We start from the raw sequence: 13,984 nt of genomic DNA on the forward strand, positions 1-13,984 counted from the left end.
TCCAAGAGACTTTTTTTCTTGATTCAGTGGGCTCTACCTATGTACCAAATTTCAGCTCTGTACGACTTAGCAGTTGTCCTATCTCACATTAGGGGGCGCTGTGGAGCGGTTCGGCCACGCCCACTTTTGATTCCATTAAAGTACTAAAACTTCACGCGGGGGACAATTTTGGGTAAAGTTTGTTGAGTTTTCAGATATGTTAACCCCTCCAAATTAGCGTTTGTTTCGGCCCAAGAATTAAAATAAACGGCACAATTTCAATAGGCCTTCGCAGCGCTTAGCTGACAAGGGGGCGTTGTGGAGGCTATTGGCCAATTATCATGACTTCCTGTTCAAGGGGTGGGTAATGATCGATCATAGTGATTTTGGTGAACCTCGGATCAAATCTTTGGAATTTAGACCAAACGTATTGTAATGGCGTCACTTCTGAATTCGCCACGCCACCACACCCACATCCTCCAGCGAAAACGGTTTTTGCTTTAAAGCAAGTCAGAACAACTTGTTATATGTCTTCTAACAAAGAATCATCCTGATTCGGTCAAGGGTGTCAGAGAGGGAGCATTCCAAGCAAAAAAAGGACTTCCTGTTTTGAGGGGGTGGGGCTTTGATGATATCAGAATATCACCACAGAGGATATTCGGGCATTGGACAGGGATGGCTTATGCCAAGTTTTGTGCATTTTGTTTTTTCATTGTGAAAGTTATAGCATTTGGAAATTTATGGCGTGAGGTGTAACTTTGAGGCCTGGCCACGCCCCTTCAACATATATGAAAATGCAATTTTTTTGATAACTTTTATTCCCCAATGTCTTAAGGTCAAATCCACCAAGTTTGAAGGCAATCTCTCAAAATGCCTAGGAGGGGTTTGTTAAAATTTGCCATGTATGAAAAGTGAAAAATGCCCAAAAATGACCCTTTGACCCAAAATGGCCAACTTCCTGTTGGGTTTAGGGCATACCTCCAAGAGACTTTTTTTCTTGGTTCAGTGAGGTCTACCTATGTACCAAATTTCTGCTCTCTAGGATGTACCAGTTGTCCTATCTCAATTTCAAAGTTCTCCATAACGTGGCACCTCTGTACCTCACTGATCTTCTTTGCTATTACACACCTGCCCGAAGTCTTCGCTCCTCCCTGTCCATCTCTCTTGTTACATCTCCTGCTCTCTTAACAACCATGGGATCCAGAGCCTTCTCCCGCAAAGCCCCTCGTCTCTGGAACTCTCTTCCACAGCACATCCGAAATTCTGACTCTCTGACCTCATTTAAATCTAACCTTAAAACTCACTTTTGCAAACTTGATTATTCTGTTTAATGTCATTATGTATTTTATCATTATTAGCATTTTATTTTATTGATATCTGTATTTTATTATTTTATTGTTTTTTATCTTTGTATTTCTTGTTCGGTGACCTTGAGTGTTTTGAAAGGCGCTTTAAAATAAAATGTATTGTTATTAGGCCCGAGCAGCGAAGCGCTGCGAAGGCCTATTGTAATTGCTCTGTTTCTTATTATTACGATTCTTGGTCCGAAAGAATTGCTAATTTGGAAGGGTTAACATATCTGAAAACTCACCAAACATTACCAAAAATTGTCCCCTTATTTTAATGGAACCAAAAGTGGGCGTGGCCAAACTGCTCCACAGCACCCCCTAACGTGAGGAGAAGAATCTTGAAGTCGATGTGATATTTTATGGGTAACCAGTGAAGATGTTTAAGGACGGGTTGATGTGTTCCTTCGACGTAGTTCTAGTGATGATCCGGGCAGCTGTGTTTTGAACAAGCTGAAGTTTATGGATGATTTTGAGAGGAAGATCTGAGAGGAGGGAGTTACAGTAGTCTAATCGAGAGGTGACTAGAGCATTGATAAGGATGGCTGTGCTGGTGGGGGTAAGAAATTAACGGAGACGGTTGATGTTTTGAAAATTAAAATATGCAGACCGAGTAATGTTATTGACATGATATTCAAAAGATAATATGCTGTCAAGGATGACACCCAGACTCTTAGCTGTAGGGGAGGGAGAAACTGTGGAATAATTAACTTTAATTGTGAACATATTACAATTCGATACGGTAGACTTGGTGCCAACAAGGAGGAATTCTGTTTTATTTGAGTTCAGTTTAAGACAGTTCTGATTAAACCATAATTTGATTTCACAGAGGCAGTCTTAAAGGAAGGATGGTGGAAGGGTGGTGTTGAGCTTGGTGGAGAAGTAGAGCTGGGTGTCATCTGCATAGCAGTGAAAATTAATACCAATTTTTTTAAAGATAAGGCCAAGTGGAAGAAGATAAATAGGAGAGGACCAAGAACAGAACCCTGCGGTACACCTGAAGTAACTGTGGAGGACTGTGACTTGAAGTTTTTAAGTTGGAAAAAGTGCTGACTGTCAGAGAGATAAGATTGAAATCAATTTTTATAGCAATGCCAGAAAAAACAATGGAACGTAATCTATCAAGAAGAATATCTTGTGATATGGTATCAAATGCTGTACTCAGGTCAAGGAGAATGAGAACTGATCAAAGTCCAGAGTCGGCAGCAACCAGGAGATCATTGTTGATTTTAATCAAAGCTGTCTCGGTGCTGTGGAGGGGGCGGAAACCTGACTGAAGTTCTTCAAACAGATTATTATCAGAAAGACGACTGTGAACCTGGGCTGCAACTGTTTTTTAAGTATTCTGGAAATTATTCAGTAGGTTAGAAATTGGTCTGACGTTATTTAAGTCATTTGGATCAGCACCTGTTTTTTTAAGAATTTGAGTTATTGCAACAGTTTTGAGTGATGGTGGGACAAAACCAGAAGAGAAAGATAAATGAATAATCTTAGTTATTAGAGTAGATAGAGAAGGTAGACAGGCTTTAACTAAGTGTGTAGGAAATGCATCAAGCTGACAGGTAGAAGATTTGGATTTAGAGATGGGACTGCAAACTTCTGACAGAGAAGGGAGTTGAAAACTGGGGATAGGTGTCATAATTGGGTTATAAGAAAGAAAACTAGAGGAAGTGGATTGCAACATGGACAATTCCTGATGGATGGTTTCAATTTTAGCATTAAAAAAGTCCATCAATTTGTTGCAGTAATCACTAGTGTCCATGTGGGATGGCAGAGTATCTGGAGGTCGTAGAATGGTGTTAATAGTAGAAAACAATGTTCTGGTGTTCCCATTACTTGTGCCAATTAAATTAGCATTGTAGGCTGATTTAGCCATGCAGACAGAATTTTTGTAGTGTTTTTTATGGTTTTCATACACATTTTTATGAATAATGAGTCCTGTTCTATTATAGAGTTGTTCCAAACGGTGTCCTTTAGATTTAATACAGCAGAGTTCTTGAGTATACCAGGGAGCAGAGCGAGAGAAGTGAACAGTATGTGTCTTAACAGGGGGAAGTTCATCCAAAAATACTTTGAAGACTGCTGTTATAGTACGAAACCAGGCTATTAGGACAAGATAGATTATTGTAATTAAGGGAGACATCCAGTTTGTTAGAGTGTACAGAAGAATCTATGTTCTTGACATTACGGGAAGAAATAGTTTGAAATGACTGATATCTAGAAATCTGTAGATTAGCAGATAAAAGAGACCAGTTTATGATCAGATATAGGCAGGTTTGATGCGACACAGTGAGAGGGAGCTATACCAGAACAACAAACTAGGTCAAGAATGTGACCTTTGGAGTGAGTGGGAAAGTCAATGTATTGTACAAGTCCGAAGCTGTCCAGGGTTGATATAAAATCCTTAGTTAAAATATGTGTGGGGTTGTCCATTGGAACATTAAAATAACACAATATATTTATATTGGGAGATTTTGAGCAAATAAATGACAAAAAGTAGAAAATTCATTTAAAAAAATTATATTGTTCTTAGTTGGACGGTAGACAACAACTAAAATAGTAGGAACTGCTCCATTTATCTGTAATGCAACACTTTCAAAGGAACTGAACCTGGGTACAGTCACTGGAGAGACGTTGACCTTCTTTTTGTAAAGTATCGTGAGACCTCCACCACGACCAGTCTCGTGGGGTTGGCAGGTGTAAACAAACCCAGGAGGGGTAGTTTCATTAAGTAGAGCAAAATCATTGGGTTGTTGACAAGTTTCAGTTAAACAGAAGAAATCAAACTTATACTCAGTGATGAGATTGTTCAGTAACGGCCCCTTGTTAGAGAGTAAACAAGTGTTAAATAATCCATACAACAGACAAGTGGTGGATGGCTGTGCGCCAGCTGACCTGGCCAGGTGAGCCAGCACGCTACGATCCGTGGTTTGTCCAGATGGTACAGACGAGCACAGGTGAGAGGACCAGAAGGACCGTATTGGCTTGCTGTCATCATAAAAGAAGTTTCGCTGAGATCCGCGATGAATAGATTTCCTTCGGTTGTGATGTAAGATGGAAGGATAAAGCAGGAGTGCTGGTGGAAGTACAATAGTGAAGACTCGTGGTCGGAGTAGTTCTTCTGACGTGTACTGCCAAGTCGATGTCACCGGGTGGATCATGAAGAATATGATGATCCAGAAGAGTGTGAGCCACATGGCAAGCCTGTTGATCGACATTATTGCTCCAGGACTCACCCAGAAAATCCAAAGATGAAGAGCTGACAGCTGGGTGCCTGCGGCGTTTCGCAGGACGCCACACAAGTGAGTTTACAGTCCAACAAACTGAAGGAATCAGATGTAATACCTGAAGAATGGGATTGACTGAAGTCCAACCCTAACACAAGAAACTGGGTGAAGAGCGTAGAGATATCAAATAGCTTAAAGGCTCCTGTATAATCCCACGTCCTGTCAGCCACGCGGAAACTGCACGCACTGTTCACAGAGGGTTCAGACTTCATGCTCAAGCGTCCACCCTGAGCGGCTGCAGAGCAGCTTCACAGGCAAGGGACGTTTACCTTCAAGACAAATTGAGGTCGCCAATTGGTCATTTGCTGACACGCCTACTGGATTGATTGACAGGTCGGGGAAAAAAAAAAAGAAGAAGAGCTGGCAGCTCCAGCCGCAGCTGTGTTCTGTGTTTATATGTTGTTAATAAAAAGTTCTAAAAATAATAAAAACAGGGAGCACTGGCTTTACAGCCCACACATCAGACCAACCCACCAGGAAATCTCCAGACCCTTCTGCAGCCACGTTGGACCTGATTTTAATTATCTTGTGACAAATTCCTTCATTTCTCACCATTTCAGTCATGGCATCAACAGAGGAGGAAGAGCTCGCTTGCCTCTTGGAAAAAAAAAAAAAAAGAAAAACTAAAGAAAAGACCAGATCAGGGATGATGAAGGGGAATGTAATACATTGGTCTAAAAAAGTTCAATCTGGTCCTCTGGACATTCAAATGTCCAGAGGACCAGATTTAACTTTTTTAGATTTTTCTACCTGGATTATTGAGCATGCATCAGGATGTAATACACTGGTGTTGCATATAAAACAGTCTGTCGCCGGGCAGTTTATTGTGCGACACCGAGTAGGCGTACGCGGTCGTAAAAATTGAGCTTTGCGTGGACATGCCCTGCAGGCGTCTGCTTTGGCTCTAATCTGATACTCGCGGACCTCTGTGGACTGACGTACGCGGGAGTATACTGGGGGCTTAAGTAAAGACAAAATAGTTTTTCTCTGGGAGTAGCGGCAGCCAAGTGCACCAGCATTCACTCAAGCCGGAAGTGATCATCTCTCCCAAACATGCCAGATCAAATCAGCTCTCGTTCAGCCCTCTCTGAGAGACAAAAGAACTGTCTGCTAACTCAAACACATGGTTCATGGGCTGTTAACATTCTTAGCCGTAGTGGTTAAAAACATCCATAAACCTTGACCAAAGTCCCTGATGTCTTGTTGTTGGTGTTGAACAGTGTGGAGGGGAACGGGATCCTCATGTGCTCCATTGACAACCTTCCTGCTCAGCTCCCCATTGAAGCCACAGAGTATTTTGGAGACAGACTCTTCCCCTACATTTGGGAGATGGTAAGACATTTCTCTTGGTCAGCTGAGGAGAATTAAACCTCTACCTCACATGGTTGACTCTTTCATGACCTTTTTTCTGTTGAATTAAATGTAATGTTGTTGTTCCAGCTGCTTTCAGATGCCACAAGACCAATGGAGGAAGAAGAGTTTAGTCCCCAAGTCAGAGATGTGAGTGTTTTACATGTAAAAGAACAGTAATTACAAAAGAGTCATTTATTTTATGATCTTCAGCTCATTAGAACATAAAAGTAATAAAATGTTGTCACACCTTTGAGTCACGTTATTGGTCATTAGCAGGACAGCTCGTTTTAAACTGCAGATTTAAAGACTAAACAAAACCACAGACAAGAGCACTGAAAAAGTAATTTCTCTTTCCACCCAATCAGACTGAATTTGAATTATTTCCTTGTTTGGTCTGTAAATGTATGAAGCAAACATCTGCAGATGTAACTGCAGGTAAAAAAAATGTAAATACAGCCCACACTTATTTAAGTATTTTAATCTATGTATCATCTTCTGATCTCTTCACCTTAATGCTCTTCTTTGTGTTGCTCCAACACTTAAAATCCCAGTGAAAGAGTGTAAATACTGTAAATACTTTGGAGTTTGTTGTTGTAATATCCTGATTCTGCTCAGTAATCCAGGCAGATGAATCGTAACAAAGTTGAGTCAGGTCCTCTTTGCGGATTCTTTTTGTTCAGACGTTTCATCTTTTATCCAAAGGACTTCTTCAGTATGAGGAGCTGCAACAAACTCAGTCTTATAAATATCACCTTCTCAGAGTGGCTCAACCACTTTGCTGCTGACAACCAAAACCTTTGGTTACGTACTGTAACCCCAGATTCTATGAGTATAAGCGCAGCCCTTTAAGGCTGTCGCTAGTGGGTTTATCCCTTCGCGCAGCGCAGCACTGAAAACTTTAAGGCTCCAGTATACTGCCGCGTACGTCAGTTCACGCGTACGTACGCATGTACGGTACGCAGAGGGTTCAGACGTGATACTCCAGCGTACACCCCGAGCAGCTGCAGAGCAGCTTCACAGACAAGGGGCATTTACCTTCGGGACAAGTTGGGGTCGCCGATTGGTCATTTGCTGACACGCCTACTGGACTGATTGACAGGTCGGAAAAAAGAAAACAAAGCGAGTGCTGGCAGCCTCCGCCGCAGCGGTGTTCTGTGTTTATATGTTGTTAATAAAAAGATCTAAAAAATTTAAAAAAACAGAGAGCGCTGGCTCTACAGCCTACACATCAGACCAGCCCACCAGGAAATCTCCAGACCGTCCTGCAGCCATGCTGGACCTGAGTTTAATTCGCTCGTGACAAATTCCTCTATTTCTCACCATTTCAGTCATGGCATCAACGGAGGAGGAAGAGATCACTGCCTCTTGGCAAAAAAAACAAAAGAAAAGGCCAGATCAGGGATGAAGAAGGGGAATTTAATACATTGGTGTTGCATACAAAACAGACCGTCACTGGGCAGTTTATTGTGCGACACCGCGTACGCGTATGCACTTATAAAAATTTGAGCTTTGCACGGAGGGTACTCTGGGGGGTACGCACGTACCTCTGCGTACGTACGTGCGTACCTCTGCTTATGGATGTACGCGGCAGTATACTGGGGGCTTTAGTCCACATCCACCTGCTGTGTGGGCCTCATCCCCGGTCCGTATAAATTACGGTGAGACCGGGTAATCAGCTCCCGAATAGCTTTTTTTCTTCAGCCATTTAGGAACCAGTGAGGCCCAGAGCTTAAAGGGCTACGTCTATACTCATAGAATCTGGGGTTACAGTATGTAACCAACGTTCTATTTCGTATAGGCTTCGCCCTTTAAGGCTGTCGCTAGTGGGTTAAAGGCGAAGCAGGATGTAGTCTAAGCCTCACTGGGTTCATTAAGACACAACATGAAGCACCTGCTTGCACAAAAAAAAAAAAAAAAAAAAAAAAAATCATCACTCAGCCTTCTGTGTGCATAATTACGCGCTGCGTAATTGCATGCTCCATGCGTAGGAGCGCACCGGAGAAAGGTCTCTGGTGAGGAAAAAAGGCTTAGATAGCAGACCTGCTACTGTGAATAGGAACAACGGAGATTACGAATTGTAACAGTGTAACGATGAACAGAGCAGACCAACAGCTCCTCAGGATGAACCAGTTAATAACAATAAAATCAGTAGTCATGAACTTGTGACTGATAATAAATATCTCACACTGCGACTGCATGCAGGCAGGTGTGAGCTCAAAATGAGGCTCCATGAAACAAATAATCATTCTGTCAGAACCCTGAGAACAGAATGGGTCATGGAGAAAGTAGAAACATCACATAGATAAAAACAAATAATTGAACATGGCGACGACCAGGCAGCCACCATACAAATATCATTCACTGTCATCCCTCCATGCAGAGCCATGGAGGATGAAAACCCTCTGGTGGAATACGCTGAGATTCTCTGGAGGATCCAGTCCAGATGAACTGTAAACTTCAGAAATAGCCTCACACGACAGTGTGAGAGGCGCTGGGTGGATAGAGGACGTCCTGAAGAGCTGTCCCAGTAATGCACAAACAGACGCTGAAAGCGGCGCATTGCGGCCGTGTGCGCCACGTAACATGAAAATGCGCACATGGGACACAATGTGAGATGTTGCTTCCTCCTCAGAATTATGAGGAAGAGGATAAAACCCATCCAAGGTTATCACTCTAGATTTGAATGAGCTTGTGATGCTTTTCAGAGCAGGGTTAAAACACAGTACAGCTGAACTGCCGTCAGCTTGAATACTGAGACATGAGGGAGCAACAGAGAGAGCAGACAATCACTCACTCTCTTTGCCGACGTCAGAGCTAACAGCAGGGCTGTTTTAAATGACAGAAATTTAAGTAAAACCTGATCTAAAGGCTCAGAAGGAGCTTTGATCAGAGCGTGCAGGACCATCATTAGGTCTCACTGTGGAGCCAGTGGACGTGACACCGGCCTGTGTTTCTGTACACCTTTCAGGGAACGCTTCATCAACGGGTGATTAAAAACTGTTCTGTCACCGAAGCCCTCGTGACAGGAAGAAATAGCTGCAGCATAAGTCTTAATTGTGCTGAACGCTAGATTTCTGTCCATCAGCTGCTGCAGAAAGGACAGCATGCCACCTAGTGGACATGAGATGGCCTCTACATCTTTCTCCATGCACCAGCGTTGAAAAGCTGTCCACTTTGCTATAAACACATAAAGGAGCATTTTTTAGCCACGGGCTGTGAGCGAAGGCGTCCACTCCTAACAGTGGGTTGTCTCGTGGGCTCAGTGAGAACCATAAATGACACTGGGCGTTCTCCCGTGTGGCGGACAGATCCACTGCTGCTCAGCCGAACCTGCTCCAAATCTGAGCGATCAGCTCGGGATGGGGGCTCCAGTCTCCGTGGCGGGGACTGCCCCTCGACATGATATCCGCTCCCCTGTTTAGGACGCTGGGAATGTACACTGCTCTGGTGGAGAACAGGTTTTTGTGTGCCCAACACAACAGCTGTTTCGCGATGCGTAACAGTTAGGCTGAGCACACGCATCCTTAACAGTTTATGTAAGCTGCCATCACTTTGTTGTCTGTGTGGATCAGAACAAGCGGATCCCGCAGCAGGGGGGCAAATGCTGAGTCACGTTTCAGACCGTGAAACATTCTAGCACATTATGTAAAGCGACATGTGGTCCAGCCACTGTGCTCCCACTGCCTGGGACAGACACATTCCTCCCAGCTTGACAGTGTAGTGAACCAGATGACCTCAAATCTACCAGATGGACAGAGACTGTTATTTTCATTGATCTGAATAAGTCTGGGCCATCTGATGAACTTTCTTTCTTGAATTAATCAAGCAGAAAAGACAATCCTCTATAATCATTACTGTCTTACAAATGTTTTGATAATCAAATTGTGTTAGTTCACTCAATGCTTCACAGGTTGAAAAGAACTACTCATTTTTATTTTACATAAACAGTAAGTAATGATTTTTATCCCTCATTCAGAGAAGAAATCACCTGAATAAGCATTCCTTGATTTTCTGTCTGAAATGAGCAAGCTGTCGTAAGTGTGTGAAAGGTTGGTCTTCGGTCAACTAAAATGTTTACTGAAGAAGAAATGTCATGTTTAAACTTTTTCAGAAGATTACCAAGAGTAGACTCCAGAAAGTCTGCTGCTTCTGCAATAATCTTTTCTGTATGTTAAACAAGTTTCATTCTCTGACCTCGACTGTTGATAAACACCTTACGTCAAAAACACACCTCTTTCTGGTCCTTCCACGAATCAGAAAGCTCTAAACTGAACAGGAAGTAAACTCATTTAAAATGTGACAACTGCCCAGTTCATGTTAGATTTTCAGAATTCCAAGAGAATGAGAGCTGACAACAGATTGAGAGTTCTGGAGAATGTGAGAGTTCCAAGATTGAGAATGCAGTCGGTTCTGAAAGCTTCAGAGCAATGAAGAATCCAGAGGTTTTTTTGGGGATTATAATTCTGTTTTGAGCTAATCAACGCACGACTTTCTGAAGGTTTGGTAGCTCTCGACGGAGACGCTGAAACGAGTCAGAAAGGAACTACATCCAACGCTGATTCATCATCAACAGGTAGATGGTTCTATTTTGACCAAGTGTACCGTGAGAAGCTGAGATCGGACGGAGCGTGCAACTTCTGGTCAAACAGATTAAATTCCCTCACACATTTCCTCTGTAAGATAAATCTCAATTTAATCTTAAACTCTTCTCTCTCATAAATCAGTACAGATATTTTTAGAAATGTCTGAAGCAAAGTCCTCAAATCACCGCCGAGTGATTTGAAGTTCATTTTCTGTGAAACTGTCTGTTATTATTTTCATATTTTGCCAAATTAATGTAAATGTTTGATGTTAAACTTTGATTTTGAAAATAAATGATTCCATTCATTTGATGGGTCAAAGATAAATAACGTCTCTCGTTCACATTTCTGTTAAATTCAATGCACGGCATTTACAGTCAGAAAAATGAAGAACTCGTGAATATTGTATGCATATATAATTCATATATTTGTCATACAACAAGTGACACGTACCTCACGTGACTCACTACAACAGGAACATGTCTGTGAAAACTGAGACGTGTGACGTAGGCCTGCTGATGGGAACTCCCTCTGACAGAATGAGAGGGTTTCCCCAGTGATTCAGATCGGTTCTCACGGAGGGGGGCACAAAGATAATCCGCCTCTACTGGCGCACAGAATCTATGCGCAGGCGGGCGAACCATCTCTGACAGCGTCTCACGTGAAGTAGGCCCAGCAGAACCACAAAGTGGGCCGCTGACATCGTCCCAGGTATCGCATGACAGGCAAACTGTCACTATGCTGCAGGGTTTGACACGGCAGAGCTGAGCTGACAGAGCTTCAGCTCTCAGCTGTGATAAACGGGCTCTCATTGTAGTTGAGTTTGCTCCACTTCCAGACAAACAATCATCTGGGACGGACAAACTGAACTTTTTCCCAGTTTATAGAAAACCCCAGGTTTAGCAGGTGTAACACTAGCGTTTTGGTCTGTGCAACTGCTTTCTAACTGGACCGAGCTAATAAGTGCAGATTGTCCAGATAAAATGACTTCTCATTCCTGCCATGTGTAACGACTGCAGAGCCGTCTTCACGCATTTTGAGAACGTGCGTGGGGTGTTTCAGAATGATGGAAATGTGAAATATGCGCTCTTCAGATCTATGGAGGTGAAAACCAGTCGTTCTGGTGAAGTTCTCCAGCAGATGTTTGTCAGCATGTGGAATTGTCTCCCCATGATCTAATTGCTGAACATGAACAGGTCGAGAATGGGTCTCATTCCTCCGTTTTTTTATCAGAACCAGGAAGTAGTGGGAGGAAAAAAAACCATATTTTCCTCTTCGTTGGGAACTCTGGAAATCACATTTTTTGTCAGAAATTCCTGAACTTCTGACTGGAGAGATGAGCTCTGTTCTGGAAAAGAAGAACCGTCTCTATAATCCCTCTGAACGGTGGGGGTTGAGCTTCGAGCAGCAGCGTGTGACCCCTTCTGATCAGATGGTCCATCCATCTGTCCAGGGAACACACTCGCTGCCACTCTGAGTAACGCTTGGAGAGCGGGCATGCTTTTGTGTTGTGTCATGTTTCCCAAAAACGTCAACTAGACTAAAAAGCCTTACTGCCATCATTCGCTCCGGAGATTCTCAGTGGGGAACCCAAGGGGTGCTCCAACAGAAAAAAGGGCTGTATGTGTGCCTCTGTGCTGAGCCCCAGGTTGCAGTCTCACATTAGAGCTGAGGTGAGCCGGCGCGCACTGAGAGGAGTCGTGAGCACTTTCTGAGTGAGACGCTGTTTCGGTGGAGGCTGCAGCTGTCGTAGAGAAACACATTTACTCCCTCTGTGCTGGGAGTATGCAGAAAACAGCAGAAATTAAAAATGGGCTCTGGCTGTAAACAAAGGATTTTACCTGACTCGGTCTGCTGAAAAAAAACATCATTTTAGCTGACGTGGCAGACGAGTGTTTTGTGATATTTACTTAACTACTGTGCCATTTAAAACACTGTTCAGAGGTTACCGGCTCATTCTTTGTAGGGAATGTGTGAAGAGAGGCAGATGTGAGATCAGCTGATTTGACAGTCTCAGATGAAAACTTTACTTTCAGAGGTGTTTCTGTTTTATTTCAAAACATACATCATCAAAAAAAATAACACATACATTCCCCTCAAAGATCTGTTACCTAGTGAAGGGGGCCGGCGGAGGAGCGGAGCGCGAAGTCACTGCTGCAGCTGTGGACACCTCTGCTGCTATTGCTGGCCAAGACGGTCCTTCCAGTGGCTGGAGGGGTGGGAGGAGGACTGTGACGTCACCAGATGGTGTACAGTCTCTGAGACCTCCTCGAACCTCTGTGGTTTCTCAAGGATGGTCCTGAAGTTGACCCTGAACAGCACCTCTGGGGTGAAGGGGCCCTCTAGCAGGTCTTTCTGCAGCCTCTCGGACATTATGGCGAGAGGCGGAGCCAGGTGGTCCTCTGGATCATGGTCATCCGGGCAGCGATGCGGGACAGGCAGACCGCAGAGGGTGGCGCACATGTTTAAGATGACATAAGCGGCTTTACAGAGAGAGCTCTTTGTCTCGTCCAGCAGATCTGCTTCCTCCAACCTCTTTGAGATGCTGTAGGCCAGCAGAGCGATGTTGTTGTTCGCCTTGACCACCTGGGATGTGCACTGGTGAACTCGGTTGGAGAGCTTTGTCACCCTCTGGTCATGCTTTCCTGGAGGGATAGGTTGCCGGTCCAACCTGGAAGCTTTTGCCCCAAGTTCCTCCACCAGGCTTGGCTCCAGGAGGAAGAACCTAGGGAAAAAAACAACTGATCGGTAAAAACTCTCCACTCTGGAGATGGAGGCAAAGGTGGAGATGGATGTCTTCAGCTTGCCGGGCCCAGCTGCAGCCTCGTTCCAATGTGAGGTCACAGCTGGACAGCGAGGCCAGATGGGATCAGGGCGACGAGCCGTGGCGGATCCAAACCTTCCCACCAGATCATCCGATCAGGGCGGAGGGAGGCGAGGCACAGAAAGTCCCTTTGTGTTAGTAACCTCCTGGATTATGCCGGGTAGCTCCGAGATGAGGGTGCTGACGGCTGGGAGCGGTGTGGTCGCCGACGTGGGAAGACCCGAGGTGGCTGAGCATCCGTTCGACCGCTCTTCTTCCGTCACTACGCGCTCCAGGAGGGAAGGGGCAGCGAGGTTGTTTCCAGCATCGCCTTTCTCAAAGGAGTCATCCGATTCACTGCGTGACTCTGCGTCAAAGAAAGGCGGTGGCGTCGTCCCACGCGTAGCAGCCCTCCACGGAGAAAACACTCAGCGGAGCTGCTGCTAACATTGCCTTTTTCGAGGGAATCATCCGATTCACCGCAAGGAAAAAAAGGTTAGAAAAGGCGATGGTGTCGTCCAGCGAGTAGCGGCCCACCACGGACAAACACTCAGCGGGGCTGCTGCCAACAACACCTTTTTCGAGGGAGTCATCCGATTCACCATGAGGAAAACACGTTAGAAAAGGCGGTGGCGT

At 44.4% G+C, this 13,984-nt stretch overlaps 1 protein-coding gene across 1 annotated transcript in view; it reads left to right on the top strand.

Annotated features, from left to right (window-relative positions):
- The window catches only part of aass (aminoadipate-semialdehyde synthase), a gene marked incomplete at its 3' end in the record, with an annotated part of 190,092 nt that overhangs the window by 174,919 nt on the left and 1,189 nt on the right, over positions 1–13,984 (top strand). The window contains 2 exon segments of the mRNA XM_037683658.1: positions 5,833–5,944; positions 6,053–6,112. Of these exon segments, the coding sequence (XP_037539586.1) occupies positions 5,833–5,944; positions 6,053–6,112 (172 nt within the window).

The sequence above is a fragment of the Nematolebias whitei genome, chromosome 10 (assembly GCF_014905685.2).
Source record: "Nematolebias whitei isolate Nwh7 chromosome 10, NemWhi1, whole genome shotgun sequence".
NCBI lineage: Eukaryota > Metazoa > Chordata > Actinopteri > Cyprinodontiformes > Rivulidae > Nematolebias > Nematolebias whitei.